At 41.2% G+C, this 17,882-nt stretch overlaps 1 protein-coding gene across 2 annotated transcripts in view; it reads left to right on the top strand.

Moving 5' to 3' along the window:
- Positions 1-17,882, top strand: part of LOC141017191 (receptor-type tyrosine-protein phosphatase N2-like) — a 214,152-nt gene that overhangs the window by 190,564 nt on the left and 5,706 nt on the right. For both annotated transcript variants that reach the window (XM_073491840.1, XM_073491839.1), the window contains exons 20-22: positions 4,961-5,014; positions 9,481-9,545; positions 16,689-16,762. In XM_073491840.1, coding sequence (XP_073347941.1) covers positions 4,961-5,014; positions 9,481-9,545; positions 16,689-16,762 — 193 coding nt within the window. The remainder of the gene's footprint in view (positions 1-4,960; positions 5,015-9,480; positions 9,546-16,688; positions 16,763-17,882) is intronic.

Here is a 17,882-nt window from a genome sequence, read left to right as displayed (position 1 = left end):
CGAGCGAGGAGACACCTGCGCTTCCTCCTCTCTTCTCTCACCTCGTCCCCTCGAGGTGCATTTTAAGGAACTCAAAGATTTCCGGGTCATGGGAGGAGAGAGGACGCAAGGAAGCATAAGTTAGAGTCATGAAAAGCACCTAAGCTACCATATCTCACCCAGTGTTGTATAAGGTCCCTAAAGTCACACTTGAGTAGAAGTAAAGATAACGTGTTCGCTCATGCAAATAGTACTTGAGTGAAAGTCTTAAAGTATCTGATAATAAAGTTGGTAAAATTAAAAAGTATTATGTATATACTGTATACTCTGAGTCCACCAATTATTAGTGGGTTTTTTTTATATATACTGTATATCTGACTGCTGATAAAATGGATTTATATACAGTATATTAATATATTCATCTAAAAATCCACTACTTTGGCTCTGATGGCGCATGTTGAATAAATGTGGTGGGCTAGAAAGTGCAATATTTACCTCCAAAATCGAGTGGAGGGGACATATAAAGTACTCGAAAATGGAAATACTCATGTAAAGTACAAGTACCCTTGAAAGTACAGTACTTGAATAAATGTTTGACCGCGTCTTGTGTCTGTACGATGGGTCGTCAACTGATTCGGCTCTCAGTGAACTGTTCGAAAGCTAAACAGAGAACATTTATGACCCAAAGTAACGGCTTCTCACCTGTCAACGCATCGTCTGAGTGAAAACACGTCAAGAAGTTGACCTCAGTGTGCCGGTCTGCAGGTTCAGACCTCGCAGTGTGGATCTTTGTACGAGAACAGAAGTGTGAAGCCACAATGTTTTTACTGTAAACAGCCTTTTTGGAAGTGAGCCGGCTCAGTGTGGATAAAGTCTGAGCCTCTCATCTCTTCTCTCCATCGGCGTGTCTCTCCGTCTCTGTCTGTCTTTCCATCTATTACCTCCTTTTCATCCTCTCTCTGTCTGACTCTTGATCTGTCTCTCTCTCTCTCTCAGTCAAGCTTGAATCTCTCTTACGGGCCGTTTCCCTTCAATCCCACATCCCCTCCTCCTCCCTCCTTCCCTCAACCCCGCCTGTTGGTGATTCTCTGCCGGCTGTTTCCATGGTAACATCACTTTTAATTGTCTGCAGTGAGCTCTGACTTTTCAATTTCGGTGGGGTGGAGGATGAAAATGAGTGGAGTCTTTTCTTTTTTTTGTTTTTGGAGGTGGAAAGACTTCCCTTTCTTCAGTTTTTGTGATGTGATTCCTGCTGTGTGTGTTCGTCTCTCTGCAGGAGGAAATCATCCTCAAACCTGCTGCCAAACATGCACGTTTTGGTCTTTAAGTTCCTGATACTTAGTGTGTAACAGTAGCAGGTTTTCTTCTCAGCGAGGCCCACTGACTGACGGTTATTGTAACTCTGTTTCATGCCGTTTATATATCAGAGCATTTTCATAGTGGAACATTTTCTTTAAATTAAATTTAGTCTCCCTCAGCTTCATGATTCTCTAAATTTGTGATTTTGATAACAGAAAATGTTTCATCTCCATCTGGATATGAATATTTTATGGTTATATTTTATGACTGCGAGTGCAGCAGCTCATTAGAAAGAAGTAGTCTTATCTCAAGTGTTAATAAATCCCAGAGATGTGGACTCGAGTCGACTCGAGTCACCGTTTTGATGACTTGCAACTTGAATTTGACGGACGATAAACGACTCGAGACTGGACGCGGACTTGTTAAAGACTCGAGACTTGGCCTGACCAGAGACATGATGAGTTGAATGACTTGTTTGTGTTCAGTTGATGTTTTCAGTTTAGTTTGGTGTTGTTTTAGCCTGGCTGTCAGTATTTTATTGTTTAAAAATGATAAGAAATTAAGAGATAAAGAAGCTTTTATGAGGTTATTTGTTTTTTTTATTATTTTTTTTATTTTTTTCTTCTTTTTTATTTCTTTCTCTGAATATCAATAATTGCAATACAGTTCAATTTAGCGTCGACAGGTACTTACACCTTGTCTTTCCTCTTTATAAAGACCGGACACATGCGTGAAAGACAGCTGTATCTAAGGGGGGGAAACAGTGACTTGAGTAAGGACTCGTCTCGACTTGACACAACCTGTGGAAAAAAAAAAATGACTGTTTGAATGCTACACAAACATAGAACATATATACAAGAATTTATATACATATGTACATAAACATGCGCGGGGTGAGCGTAATAGCGGCAAAAAGACGGTGATGATTATATGGTCAGCATCTTTATATCAAAACCTGGACATCAGGTAGACACTGTCCATCCACCTTGACTGTGTTTGAGCACCAAGCATCAATGACGTAAACACAGAGTCCACCTCCACTCATCCCATTGCAGTCTTGCACTTTCCCACAGCTTGATCCAGGACGTTGTGATGGAGACAGCTCCCTGTAAAGACGAGGGGCACGACAATCTCTGATGTCCTGTTTCTTGGCCAGCCTCCACATTTGTCCACTTTAGTTTCTGGCAACGGGACACATCAGCCAGGAGCAGCCCTTAAATCCAAGTTGGATTAGCATCCTGGATCTCTCCCTTCTCCTCCCCAGGGCAGTCCTGCTGGTCGGGTTATATGAGTCGAAAAGATGCTGTGGGCAGTGATCGTCTCAGAGTCTGCTGCTCTAAATCCAAAACCCTCGCTTTCTTCTCAAATGAGGATGAATGTATTCTGCCACAGGCGATTTAAACAATAAAGCCAGAATTACAAATTACAGTCAAAGAACAAAACTTGCATGTAAAGGAGCTACCAGTCGTTGCAACAACTTTCTTGAGACTTGAATCGATCACAGAAACACAAAGTCCTAAGACAAGGTCCTCTTCCTTGTCGTGGAGATAGCTCAGTCGTCATGTGACCTACGGCCGACCGAATCTTTCCGTGCTGCTTCGCCTTTTTTGTGAAATTCTGAAGACCAACAAAAGAAGGTCCAAGAGGTTGAAAGACCCACCTGAGCAGAATTTCAATAAAATAAGCTTCTGGTTTTTGAAAAGTTTCAAAATATTTGAAGAAAACACGTGAAAGCTGTTTACGAAGAGGACATCAGGAGGTTTCAAACACCCCAAAGGTCACGAAATTCACTGCAAACAGAAACGACCATGGAAACTTCCAGAACAAAGAAAGGAAAGAGTGAAGCAGGTCTGAAGTTTCTTTCCTTGACTGAGTGATGCATTATGGATTACACACACACACACACACACCGTACCTTAATATAAGATGTTCCTGCTGAATATTGTTATTTAGAGTTATCACCATGAAATAGAATCAGAGATGATCTCCAGCTGGGATCAAACTCACGGCTCTCTGCTTCTCGCTCAGATAGAAGCTTTATGTTTGTGATTCAGCGGCTGCCGTGCATTTTGATGAACGAGGTGTGAATTTTTTAAAAAAGAAGGACGTGCCATTTTCAGCACACGCTTTGAGGCAGCGCTCAACTTTTTTTTTTACACATGTATGAAAGCAGCAACAAACATGAACGCGTATATAACTCGTCTGTTGTGGAGACTTTATGACACAGAGATGGGATGGATGGAAACTTACCAGAGCTGTCAATAACTAAAAAAAATAGATTTTTAAAAAATCCATGAGCACTCGCAAAAGAAATGCTCTGTTTTTCTTCATTTTGAGGATTGTTTGGAAGAAAGTTTCCATCAAAGCAGGAACTGTTCTTAAAAAATTGCTACTTTTGGCAACTTGATAAGTAATTGTGAGCCGCTGGGAGCAATTCTGCTGTTTCTTTACAGCGTTAAACAAGAGAAGGAGGTCGTCTTCTGCAGAAAATGAAGCCAAATCTTCAGAAAGTCAGATGACTGTAGATTTAGGAACTGCACTCCTGATTCTTGATCGTAAAACCGTTTTTATCTCATCAAGATAATTACAATCGTTGGCACGTAGTTGTAGATTTCTGCAAACCACAAATATGTTAAATGTTTACATTTCTTTAGGTCCAAATTTAAATTTTATGTTGTGACAGCACTGGAGTTGCAGTCTGGTTAGGTTCAGGCGCACAAACCACTTGGTCGGTGTTACAAAAAGATGATGTTTCGGTTTGAAACACCCGGTTCTGTCACCACAAACATGGCTGAAAATTGTCCCAGTGTCTCGTCAAAAGAAATATCCAGTAGTTTCACGCTTACAAATGTTAAAACGCAACATGAAAACTTGACCAAACGTAAAAAATGCCAACGTTTAACTGCGACTGGACTGAGATAACAGCTGTTTCCTCACCTTTAACATGTTGTCTGCTGTGTACCAGTGTCGAGAACAATTTTTAAAGTTTCAGAGCATCCCCGTCATCTTGTTGAGAGACTCCTCTAAGACATTTGTAGCTCCACAGCGCTGAGGGATGGCCATGGACATGATGATGATTGGAACTGAAACTGGGATTTGTTGTCTCAGACTCTTGACTCCTCTTGAATCCAGAAATAGATTCATTGGATCAATCCTGTCTCCTAGACGTTGTGTTCCCATATTGCTAAATTGATCTTGTAATTATGTGGTGCTGAACGATGTAACTGTGGACCGTCACACCGGAGTCAAAGGGTTCCAGTCCGGACTCCTGACTGTGGTGACATTTAGGCAACAACACCTCGTCGTCGATCTTTTTCTCACCAAGTGCTGTCAGTGTCTCAATGTAACCCTAAAACCATTGAAAAAAAGGAAAAATGCTTTAGTTTGCTTATTTTGTGTATGTCTGGTAAGTGTTAAGGGCAGAAGTTCAAGTGTAGAAAAGACTTTTTGATCATTTCAAAGTTGTGCAACTATAACCAACCTAATAAGAAATCCTGGCAGTCCTGCGGAGCATTTCTGTCCATTCTTACCCAATAGAAATGATAATTAACAGTCCTGTGCATGCTGTTCTTTGTGGTTATTATCTTTAAAAACCCAGAAATATGATGTCTTGACTCTGTGTGTGTGTCTGTACCTGTGATGTTTAACACTGAGATCGTTTTTCTGTTCTGTTTTTTCACAGGAAAGTTAACAAGTGCTACCGGGGACGCTCGTGTCCTATCATAGTCCACTGCAGGCAAGTATATTAATAACTAAAGCAGTCTGTATTCATTTGTTTTTAAAGGGTTCTGACTGAGGTGTGATTTTTTTTTTTGTTAATGAGCAAAAAAGAGCAGATAAACAGACCTTTCACTGAAACGTAGTCGGCTCTGATGATCTGAAGCCGAACTTGGCCGGAGTCCTCGTGGTTTTCTCTCATCCGGCCCACGCTACCGTTTAATTTTCTGACAAGTTCTCGTCATTTCTCGGCATGGAGGAGGAAGACAAGCATTTCAAACAAGAAATTAGCTGAAAAAGTTGTAATTTAGTTTGACAAACTGTCCACAGAGGAGGGTAACTTTTAATTGGAGGCGCTTCAAAGTTTGCAGCGCGTCGGTCGGAGCCAGTGGGTGAGCGGGAATGAGGGGTAAACAGGAGTAGGCAGGGTTGCAGCTGTTGTGTTTGTGTGTGTGTGTGTGTGTGATATCACATCTGCATCCCCCCACCACCTGAGGATATAAGTCCGACCAGTGAGACATAATTAAATCTGTATTTAACAGAAAAATCTGCCACAGTTTCTTTTTTTTTTTGTGGAAACACACTGCAGTGTTGGATTAGAGAAGAAGCTTTCATATCAGATAGCTATTATGTCTGTCTGCCCGCTCCACCACTAAGTGATCTATTATTTAATATGGTGTAATGGCTCTTCCAGGGTGATGAAACTGTACATTTTCTCCACTAAATTGCCAGACTGCAGTATGAAACCTGTCTTTATGGAGCAGCAGCAACAGCAGCTGGATCATCCTCAAGTTCCTCCGTTAGCTTTTAACGACTCTACAAGTGAAATATAATGTTTGGAAACATAGTGAAAGCTCCTGGTTTACATACTTTACTTCAATACGACCAACACAGACGTGAACTTATAATAACGTATGTAAGGTCAACACATTCTCATGCATAAATGACTGAATAGGGTTGATTGCCACTGTCTCCCAAAGTATATATAATAGCATATATAACCAAAACAAAATGAGCGTCGCAGCGTACCAGCGACCTTCATCATACAGTCACAGGTCGGTTAGGTTAAGGCAACAACAGTTAAGTTAAGTTTAGGAAGAGATCTTGGTATGGTCTCTGAAAGTTTGTTTGACCCACGTGTCCCATTGCGAACTTCTGTCAGCTGACTTCCTCCTTTGCGGCACAAATAATTACCACAGCCACTAGAGGTCACTCCTAACGCTTAATGTAAATAGTAATCATAATAAGCTGCTTCCACACACATATGTGGTCGTTTTTTTCGGTTGAGGACGGGCCGAATTTGTGTAAGATGCTTTAATGCCGTCTGTATTATTGACCACAAGCAGCACTAACTGTGAAGCTAATATACTGATGCTAGTTAGAAATCGCTTTCCGCCCAACACCCTTTCATTTATACGTTTAGATTTTCCAGATCTGCAATTAAAAACCATACATCTATTGTATCGTGTCACTGTGGGTCTAAATTTAGCTGCTGATTTTAGTCTTTCTGGTTTGGTGACTACAGTTTCCAAACAGAGAGAACGACTGTAAGAGCAACTGTAGGATTCATTTCCGTGTATCTAGTGTGACTACAAGGCTTGCAAAGGGGATAAACATCTTAAATGCCAGTTGCTATTAATGCATGAACACTCCCAAGCTGAAAAGTTTTTCCATACTTCCCATTGTGCCGGTGCAGCAAGAAATTGGGGCGAGGCTATGATGGGAATATGCCGGGTCACTTCATTCTAGGTGTAAGTCATCCAAACGGAGGGTTCTTCAAGACCTTTGCAGCTCTTTTACCCGCAGGCGTTACTGTCAGGCACCAGAACGATATCCTCGCTTGTAACCTCAGATTCGGACCGAATGGGAGCTCGTTCCTAAACCCCAACCAGCCGTTGATGTTTCTAACTGTAGTAAATGAAAGGATGGAGACACATTCATCCTGCAGATTTTTACTTTCAAACGAGTTTGTCAAACCCACCTGTGCGCCGCCATTTATCACCCTAATGTATACAGAGAGCAGAGTGAAGCAATCATGGGGAGAAGTGAGCAAACAGAAGAGAGTGCAGATGCAGAAATTCAATAATCACGCAGCATTCAGACGACTCGACTCCTCTGTCTCTCTTTATTTCTGCCTCTTTTTATCATTTCTTCTCTCTCTCTACCTTCTACATCTCCTTCTACCTCGTCTCTTCTCTTTTCCTTCCCTCTCTCTCTCTCCAACCGTCTCTCATTTTAAATAGAGTGAGAGGAGGCAGCAGACATCTTGACGTGTTTACTCACAGCCCTCGGGCTTGTGCTGACACACACACACGCACACACATCACATATCTTTGATCGCCTTGTAATGATCCTGGCAAGGTGCAGCGATACGACAGATCTAATCACGCCGTAATAACCTGTATGAGACGCTCACACACACACACACACACACAAACTGTCTGAGATCAGAGTGATAGTAGTATCTGTGAAGACGACACACACACACACACACACACACACACACACACACACACACACACACACAAAGACTGATGCTGTGGTGGTACTGCTCAATTACTGTCACCGGGCGTATGTGTGTGTGTGCTTGCAGAAAATAACCAAGGCCCTGGTGAAAATGAAATATTCAGAGAGTATGGACGCATGCCAGCACACACACACACACACACACTTGAGTTCGCTGGATTACACACCAGCCCATGAAATAGACTGGTAGGGGTGCAGACATCAATTTTCAACACTTGAAAATAAATCGAGGGTACAAAATATTCCCTCCACATACATTACAGAGTCTAATTCTTTCTTTCTGCGCGCCGTGTTCAGTTTGCGTCGTCGCTTATTTGATGCACACTAGAATAGAAGAACACGCGTTCACGTCCGCGTCAGACAAACAGGTTTATATTTCGACGCTTTTTAATTCCTGACCAAAAATAAAACGCCTTCTTCAGCCTTTCTGTTCCATAATTATACGCCTTTGAAGTTGTTTATCCCCTTGAAATAGCATTAGAGGACTCATAAACCTCGACATATTAAATCTCTCTGACTGCTCACCTGCTTAACGCCGCAGCGGTGTTACATCTGCCTTCACTCCGGGAAAAACAATAACACCAATATGATAGAGGATAGGACATAAGTTGTGTTTCCAGGGTAAACCTGTGGGTGTGTGTTGTTCTGATGATATAACTTCACTGTGAGACGTGCCGACTTGCCAGCAAGCAGTGCTGCTGCCAAGCATTTCTAAACGCTCGTTAACGTTTCAAATTTAATACAATCTTATATAAATTTGCATCAGACAGAACGTTAATTCGTCCTTGTCTGGAGAAAAAAAGCACGCAGCTGCCAGCCAGACTAAACTTGTTAAAGTCATCATGATGGAAGATCTGGGCAAGAAAACAACAACTGGGAAGTTTAGGTAGGTTCGGTTCGGCTGACGGTGTCAGAATCGACTCAGAAACAAGGCTGAGCAGGTTTAGCTGTCTCCGCTCGGACACATCAGGCTGTAACGGCGTGAGAAGCTGCAGGGATAAAAGAGTGTTTCCATGTGAAGGGGAGGGGATGACTTTGTGGATCATGCAGTTTTGTGTAACTCCGGACTGTGGCTTGACGGAAACGACCTTCAGATGGATCCGATATATTATCACATTTAAAACTTCTGAGCTGTTCAAATGCACCCCAGTCGGCAAAAAAAATACGTTTCTGCAAAACTTTCTTTCGGTTGAATTCTCAATTTTATCCTGTGACAAGGCTTAAAAACCACTTGGTTAGGAAAAAAAACATGTTGTGGCTTAAAATACCTGTTTGCTCGCGACAAACATGTGTGGACATCAAAAATATCATTTTATTTGTCGCCACAAATGAAGCGTGACTCTTACAAATGTTGAAACACCGCGGAAACACCGCAAATGTTGAAATGCAGTCTCGAACTGCCGTCACTGTCCAGCAGCCTCCTCTCCACCTCCAGACAGTACAGTTAGATCACAAACATGTAATGTGAGCCTGATATGTCACGTACTAATGTGCCTGGGCTGCCAAATTCCCCCCGAATGCTTTATGAGAAATGAGAGAACTTAAAGAACGTGAAAATGAACTTCCAAAGTCATATTTTATAGATTTTACAAAGAAAAGATTTTCCTGCAGATTATATATGACAGTTTAAAAGCAAAGTCCACTGTGAGACTAGAACAGTCTTGAAAAGCAGCTGCAGCAGATTCATTTAGCTCCTTCAGGTTTTACAGCCTCGTGTTATTAGCAGGTAAATATTTTATGCAATAAAAACTTTGGAGACGAAGGAGAGAACATACTTATGTCAGTTCATCTTGACAATTACATTTCTTTCATGTCAGTAATTTCCCCAATAATAGCAATATAATGAAACAATGGATATGAAATCAGAATGATACAATGTTTAATTAAATTAATTATTGTCTCTCTCTCTCTCTCCTCTCACCCTCATTCTGTGTCTTGCTCTCTCGCCCGCCGCTGCAGCGATGGAGCAGGAAGAAGTGGGACCTACGTCCTGGTGGACATGGTCCTCAACAAGATGGCTAAAGGTGGGTGTTGTCTTTTTTTCCTTTCCCGCCGCTTCTGTCCATCCTCGTTGATTATGTGGACTTGCGTTACCATGGCAACACCCTCCTCCCTCCCTTTTACTCCACAGTTTATAAGCTGCACGGGGATGAAAAACACTGCTGTCAAAATATTGTCACTATTATCAACCTTTATTTGAATAAAATGGGATGATTGCCTTGAAAAATAATGATATTTAATTAGATAATTACATGATGGGTGATCCAGAGAAAACAAGCTGGGTTTTTTTTTAGCACTTATATCTATTAGTTTTTTGCTTAATTACTCCTAATTAATATCTGTTTCATTATCACAGTTGACGCCATCCTGTTTTGGCACCATACTGCAGGTTTTTAGCTCTCCTGTCATGCCGATTAAACACATTTCAACTCTGGGATAAAAAAAAAAAAAACATGTGGCATCCACGGTATGATGAGAGAAAGAGAGAAAATGACAGGAAAGTAAAAAGAGATGGAGTATCGTCTTACTTTTAAAGTCTAACTGTTTAAAATCACCCTGAACGCTTTATTTGAAGCGTCATCAGGACTCGTGGTCAGTGAGTTTGAAGCACGTTATGAGTGTATGATAATTACGATCATTAGAGCGTGATATAATAAACACAGTGCAGTAATTAAGTTGATGACACGACGGTAAATAAAATGTCATTCCATCAAGTTCTGACGATATATTTAATTTTAAAGCAGTATAGAGTATTTAAGACTCCTTTTTTGAGAATAAGTGACTTTATATATTATAATTTATTTAATTAAAGGAGTATTATTATGCTTTTTCATTATTTTCCTTTCCTTAAAGGTTCTTTTGTATGTAAAATATCTTGAAAGGTAAAAAGTCCACATCAACAGACGCTCCTCTTTCCCACAGAAAACACTGCTCCTGAAACGCCTCGTCAGTAGTCCCGCCTTTAATTGCGTGACTTTGTGACATCACACTACGTCACCGGCTCACACATTTGCATACATTTGCACATAAGCACAGTTGCTCTGCTGTTGTGAGCAGTGCTGGCTCAGGCTTGTGTGAGCTGACCAATCAGAGGAAGGCTGGGTATTCAGGAGGGGGGGGTCTTAAAGAGACAGGAGCTTAAATTTTCAGACAGAAGGGGAATACAGAAAACTGATGTGTTTTTGAGCATTAAAACAGGTAAAGCTATTCTAGTAGTAAGCCAAAATACAATTATGAACCTGAGAATGAGCAAAATATGTGTCCTTTGATTAACGCTTTGTCCCTTTGTGCTACTGGTAAATATCAAAATTCTTCAAGTCTCATCGCCTGAAGAAAAATCTTTCCAACCACCACACAGAGGGCTGCGTCTGCAGATTAAAAGTGTATAAGTTGTTTGAATCAGTAGCTAATAGGAGACTAAAGTGTAACTCTGTGGAAAAGGCTTTTATTTAGCTTTTGTCAATAAAGAGAGTGAAATAAAATGTTCCCGATGAGGATTTCACCGTCAGATGCTGATGTCCACTCTCACAGCAGTTTCAGATTTAACATGTGTGAATGTGTGTGTCTGTGTGTCTTTTTGTTTCTTTGTAAGTGTGTGTGTGTGTGTGTGTGTCTCAGTGTGTGTGTGAAGTGTCCCACGGTGGTGCTGCTGCTGTAGCAGAACGAGCTCCTGGGTCTTTAATTCCAGATCAAAGGGTCAGTCGGGCGTCAGGGCCCTTTTCCCCAGGCTGTCACACTGTGATCGGGAGGCCTCGGGGCCCCTCCTCAGCACCCAGGGGCCGGGGCGAGGAAAAGGCGGGGTTGGGTGGATGAGACGGGTCGGTGTCCTCGGTACCCTTTTATCTCTGTCCTGTAGAAGTAAAAGTTCTCAACATCCATTTTGCCATCCAGGCCCAGCTCCACTGTGAAGCAGCTGGAAAAATAATTGCTCATTAACACATTAAAATGTGTCACCGACAACAACTTCATTGCGTCTTTGGCGATGCTAAAACAAAGCATATTGAAATTCATGATGAACCCTAAACTTTGATTTGATTTTATTGCCTCTTCGTAGTTTTTTATACGAGCCAGCTTCACAAGATGGCAGCCCCAAAAAAAAAAGAAAAAAAAAAAAGGCAGGATGATGTGATTTCATCACCCGGCATCATTAACAGAATGTCTGTAAATTATTCCTAATTTTTAAAGTTTAATTACTTCACTCTCTGTCTGAGGAGTTCAAGCTGATAAAACCAAAAGGGATGAATAAAGCATCATCGAAAAAACCGATGCCAGACCTTCATGATGTACTCTGAGATAGAAATAAACAGAATATTAGATGAAATATCTCTTTGGCTATGAGAGAGCAGGCCATTTGTTTGAGGTGGAAAACACACGATGGGATCAGAACAGGACGTGTCTGAGGTGTTAGAGAGGTTTTACTGTGATGGGATCAAAGTGGATTTCACCACCTAGAACACAATGTGCAATCTCGGTGTGAAGGAAACGGAGCTTTGTTTTCAGTGTTTTAGTTTATCTAGCCGCCTCTGAAGAGGTTTCATAAACCCCGAGGCCTCGTGGAAACTCGTAAACAGGAAAACAGGAACGTGTAATCCTTCAGGTTAACGCCTGAACAATCCCCCAAAAGTGGATAAGCTCACCTGACAAGTGATGACATGAGATCTGTCTCATGTGTTGGATTTAGCTGCTTTCTGTCTCTTTGCTATATTATTTTTTTTAGATTTGCACTTTTATAACTCATTTTACCTGCAAAACCGTACGATCGTCTCCAAAAAGGATGAATATTTGTCAAAAAATACCCGCTAGTAAAGGAGTAAAAATTAGCTCCAGCTTAACCTGATACAGTTATAAGGCTGATTACTTCCATAATGATAATCCGACGCTATATAAAGACGGAAATATCAAAGATTTGTGACAAATTTGAATCAGTGCTTCCATTATATAGCGTGTATGTTTTAAATCCAGTGTCAGCTGGTTTCTAACAGCCCATATTTAATACTGTAACGCTCTACTTACGTACATCATGCTGATAGTACTTCTTTACTGTTACTAAAAACACTGCTCATAATGCAACTTCATTAGATTCCCCCCAAAAAAGGTCTCTCAAACTCCACAACCCAAATTTTTTGTCTCCAAGTCCAGACCGAAATAACTCTCATGACATCATCAGGGTTATTTTTCCTCGTCGCCTACGTGTCAAAGCTCCTCAAGAGCCACGAGACATTTTCATTTCATCCCAATACCCTGAATACTTCTGCTGATGCGCTGTTAAAAGTGCAGGTTGGCTAACATCTGATCAAGGTCGTAGCCATGGAGTCAACATGTAAGTCAAATCTGAAAACTCACTTACTGCCACTGTAAAATATCTGTAAAAAAACACATTTACACAGGGGCTGAACTCTTTATTTAATGGCTAGCTAATGCACGTAATGTATGCTAACCGATTACACTTGCAAATTATTATTTCAGACGATGTGAGTCAGGTAATTAAGAACTTTATTTTTAATTTTGGCAGTTTCAGTCCTCCATACATGGTTTGGTTGAATGTTGAAGCGGATGTGTCGCCCCCCAAATGTACGTTATAATCTCGGCCCTGCATCTGATGAATCTAATTTCAGTGGATAAAATCTCTTCCTCAGAAAACCTGTCTGGTTTTCCCTCCACTACGTCGCTGCTCTCAGCTCTCCACCCCCCTTATTTTGGAGGTTTTTTTGTCTGTCCTGAGAAGCTAGAGGCCCCCAGGTTTGCAGGCTCCCCCCATCATGATCAAAGACACTTCTTCCCTCCTCCTCCTCCTCTTCTTCCTCCCTCTCAGACACAAAATCACTCCAGTTTCCCTCACCCTCCCTCCCTCCCTCCCCCGTCTCTCTCCATTCCCACTCCTTTTCTCCCAAGGAATGAATTGTAAATTCGTGCGAGTATTATGGCGGTGTTGCAGGGTTGAGGAGGTATTGCTGTGGTTCTCACGTTTTTGTTTTCCCCTTCTTCTTTTCCAAAAGGCTCCCTCATTTCCCTCCACCACCACCTCCTCCAACCACCCGCCACCCTTCTCTTCATCTTAAGAATCGAATGAAACCCATCGAGAGCCGGAGAGCTTTTCAGCATCGCTCCGTTTTCTTTTCGCTTTTTTTTTTTTATTTTCCCAGGTCCAGCTGGTGAGCCCGGCCCTCGGCTTCGGCTTTCTGGGGTCTTTTGCGGCCTCCTCAAGGGTCCTGTCTTTCTTTTTTTTCCCTCTCCTCCTTCTCCTCTTCTATACTCCCCCTTCGCACACTCCTTAGTCCTACTCCCCGACCTCCACCCCAAAGCGAGGGTCTTGCTGAGGAGGGAAGTTCAAAATGAGGCCGGGTTTTTATACCATTCCTCCTTTTTTTTTTTTCCAAGCCTCCACCGTCTCCTTCAAGGGAGAGTTTTGCAAAGAGAGAAAGCTCAAATAAGGAGATTTTTTTTTTTTTTAATACCGTCCATTTTAAGGTTTATCAGAACCTGCACAATAGCCCTCGGCTTGTTAAGTCCTCCTTCTCCCCCCGCCAAAAAAAAAGAAAAACTAAAGCAGTGAGTTGTGTGTTGCAGCTTTTCCTGGCTAGAAGGGGGTCTATTGTGTTGTAGAAAGAGAAAAAAAAAAAAAAAAGCTCACAAAACCTGTGAAACAGAATAAGAAAATGGTGTGAATGAGCAGTTCTCCCACCATTCGTTTCCCTCTTCATGCAGGGAAAGAGAAAGAAGTGTTATTATGTGTCACAACAAGAAAAAAAGTAAAGAGAATTCTTGCGCTTTTTGTTTCCTCTGAATTTGGATGGAGGAGGAGGAGGAGGAGGAGGAGGAAGAGAGAAACGTGTGGACGGAAAACAAATTAATTTCTTCTCTTTCTCTTGTTCTCGGTGAATTTAATTGTTGCTCCCGCCTCTCTCGTCTCTTTTCTCTTCGACTGTTTCTCGTTTTTGTTCGAGACATCTTTCTTCCCCCATTAGCATCTATTTTTCTCTCTTTATGCTCCTTTTTTCACGCTAATGGTTTTGGTACCTGTAGCCATTAGTTATGCTGCTATGACATTATAAGGCGACATGAGGTCATTATGAGCTTAATGGGACTTTTTAGAAGAAGGATAAACTTTATTTGCCTGCCAGGAGATATTTGTCTTCGACAGAAATGTTGTTCACTAAAGGAAAAGTCACGTTAATGCATATTAAAAATGATGTAATTTATTATTCTGACAGAAATATCTCTTTAACACCTTTATTTTTTTTATGCAAACGCATTAAGAGCATTAATGAACTCTGCATCTGCATGAATACTTTACATTTTCAGCATTTTCAACGGGCTTTTGAATGTGTTTTTCATTCCTTCTTATTACCTCGCACTTTCCTTTCTCTCCGTAAAAACAGACCAAATAACAATTTATCAGCCAGTGTTTCCTTTTCTGCACAAAAACCCGATAATACAAGAAAACTTAATCTCTTAAGTTACCTTAAGAGATGAAAATAACCTTGATGACCTTGAAATTACATCCCAAACAGTAAAATTCACTGATGATTGTATCGTTAAAAACATTACGTATCAATGAAAACAGCATAAATGTGTTAAAATAGAATTAAATGGTCAAACAAGGCTCACCTTATAAAACCATAAGACATATTGATGCATTTGTTATTGTATTGATGCAGAAAACACATTAATTAGTCAAATCTGAGCAGAAATTGTCTCCTACTGTCAGTAGAAAGGCGACTTGAGACTTCATTTGGATTTGAGTAGTGGAAAGTAACTAAGTACATTTACTCTAGTGCTGAACTTAAAGGGTAACTCCACCAATTTTACCGTTCAAGCGTGTTAACGGGTTTTGGGGAGAACTACTAAAATAAGTAGGAAGGAAGCTGTATGTAATCTGATAAATCGCCTCCAGTGATGTCACTCAGTGGCTAAGTTGCATCATGGGTAATGTAGGCAGAAGTTTTGAAAAGCAGTCCACTGGTCTGGCATTACACTCTTATAACTGTTGGGACCCATATTGAACAGTTTATAGACTGTGTTTCGAAACCTGGTGCCTACATTACCCACAATGCAGCTGAGACACTGAGTGACATCACTGGAGGTGATTTACCAGATTACATGTACTTCACTACATTTAGAGGCAAATGTGCTTATAACTCTACAACATTTGTTTGACAACTTTAGTCGCTAATTACTGTGCAGATTTAGTTTAATAATACAAAATGTAATTTAGAAAAATCAATTATTATGTAATATTAGAGATTAAGATAAAACTTTATTGATGCCTGAGGGGGAATTCACAAGCTACCCAGCAGATGAACTTGTGTAGTTATTAAGTAGTTCAACCACCTTAGTCAGCTGTGATAAACACATTAATGCATCATTTATCATAATGTAATAATGTACTATATTCTGAAATCTGTCATTCTGCTTTATGTTTGGTGCTTTAAGTACATCAAAAAAGTCACTTAAAAATAATGAGGCATGCTTATTAAAACCTGGAGAGATCTTTATTAACCTGAAAGTAATATAATACATCGGTCACATGATGATACAGATGTAGATACATTTCTCTGTGTTTATCTCCAGAAGGATTATACTCCGGTTGTAATGTATCACAATGTCTGCTAATCTGACCAGTGTTTGGCCACTCAGCTGACTGCCGGCAGCCACACTGCCGTCAGCTGTGGGGCGTCGTGCCAGTCTGGCACAACGACAGGCCGACTGGCAGATACACTGGGACCCCAACACACACACACACACACACACACAGGCATGTGAGATGTTGGCAGGGCCTGACAGAGCTCTGGTGGGCAACGTTCATGAGCTCAAAGGCTACAGGACGACTATCAAAGCCCGACAAGGGGCTTTAAGATCGGCTCAGTTTCTTTCAGAAAAAGGCCAAGAACATGTGGGCCTGTGATTTCCTCTCCAACCGTTCCTTTTTCCCTCTTCATCTTTTTTCATCCCGGCAACAAAACACCACCACCTAGCTGTTTGTAGAGTCAGCGTGTGTGTGTGTGTGTTTGTGCAAAGAGGACGAATGTAATCGCCTTGTGCCGTTCTGAAAGGAGTCGCTATAAAACACCAGACTGACAGATGTTAGCTGGATTATCTTGCCGTGCTTTGAACACGATATGACACCATTTCATACGTGTGTGTGTGTTGTGGTTTGTTTGTGACAGGTGCCAAGGAGATTGATATCGCAGCGACTCTGGAGCACCTGCGGGACCAGAGGCCGGGAATGGTTCAGACTAAGGTAACACGCACAAACACAGACACACACACAGAGATGAATCTGTCTGTTCATGTGGAAAACTTTCTGAATTGTGAAGGTGACAGACTGCAAAAACACAACATATTTTAATAGTCTGACATTAACATTTCAAAAAAGCCTTCTGAGCGTGATGAGGTCATTTCTTTGTCACAAAAGCACACGCATCCCTGAGCCTGGAGCGTTTAACACGGCATGTACCACAGAGGAAAAGGTGCCGGTCACTGCAGGATGAATGGATCGTATGTGCATTAACTTCTGAACGACGGCCCAGTCGCCAGAATAAAATGCTGGAATACATTTCTGAAAACCGCGGCTGTGTTAATGTGGTTTCACAAATGTCATATCAACATTTCTACAATATTTACCGTATGGTGGTAGCAGGACAGCCGTTAAAGCTGAACAGGAGACCAGTGTCCTTTTCCAACCAACAAGACTGCTTAATTTTTATACCGTTTTTTCATCATGTACATGCATAATTTTTAAATGCCGTGCTGCTAAAAAATAAGCTACAGTATTGACTATTTCCTAAGTTTACCTTTCTGTTTTTTTAAATTTTCTTGTGTTTCACCACGAAAGAACTGGAAAAACAAGGAACACAGATCACATACCTCATCGGACTACATCCAGAAGATCTTTATCCATAATATTAAAGACAAAAGCCAGATATCAGTGGATGTTAATGCTTTTTTTGCCCAGTCTGAAAGGGCTACTGTACCAGACAATACGCACAGTGTTCTCTCAACTGGAAAATTTAAAAGTGAAATGGGTTTCAGAGAAGTTTTTAACACGTCTGTGGTTTGCAGAAATTTAATCTGTCGATTGGGTTGTGAAGGAGCCAAGCTAGCTGCTTGCCATTGCTTCCAGTGTCATGCTAAGCTAACCTAATCAATACCCAACTCTAGCTCCATCCACTACATCTAACTCAAATGGTGCATCACCCTGTTATGAACAATACTACACTCTCTAAGTTCAGTGCGATACAAAGTATTTTTTGTTTAATATATGGGCTAGATGCAATGCCCTAAACTCTAATGTGGCTGTACCTTACTGTTTGATAAGCTGTAATTGCATTATAGTTACTGGCCTGCTGAACAGCATAATA

This window comes from Pagrus major, chromosome 21, assembly GCF_040436345.1.
Source record: "Pagrus major chromosome 21, Pma_NU_1.0".
NCBI classification, from domain to species: Eukaryota; Metazoa; Chordata; class Actinopteri; order Spariformes; family Sparidae; genus Pagrus; species Pagrus major.
This window is presented reverse-complemented; position numbering and strand designations above follow the sequence as displayed.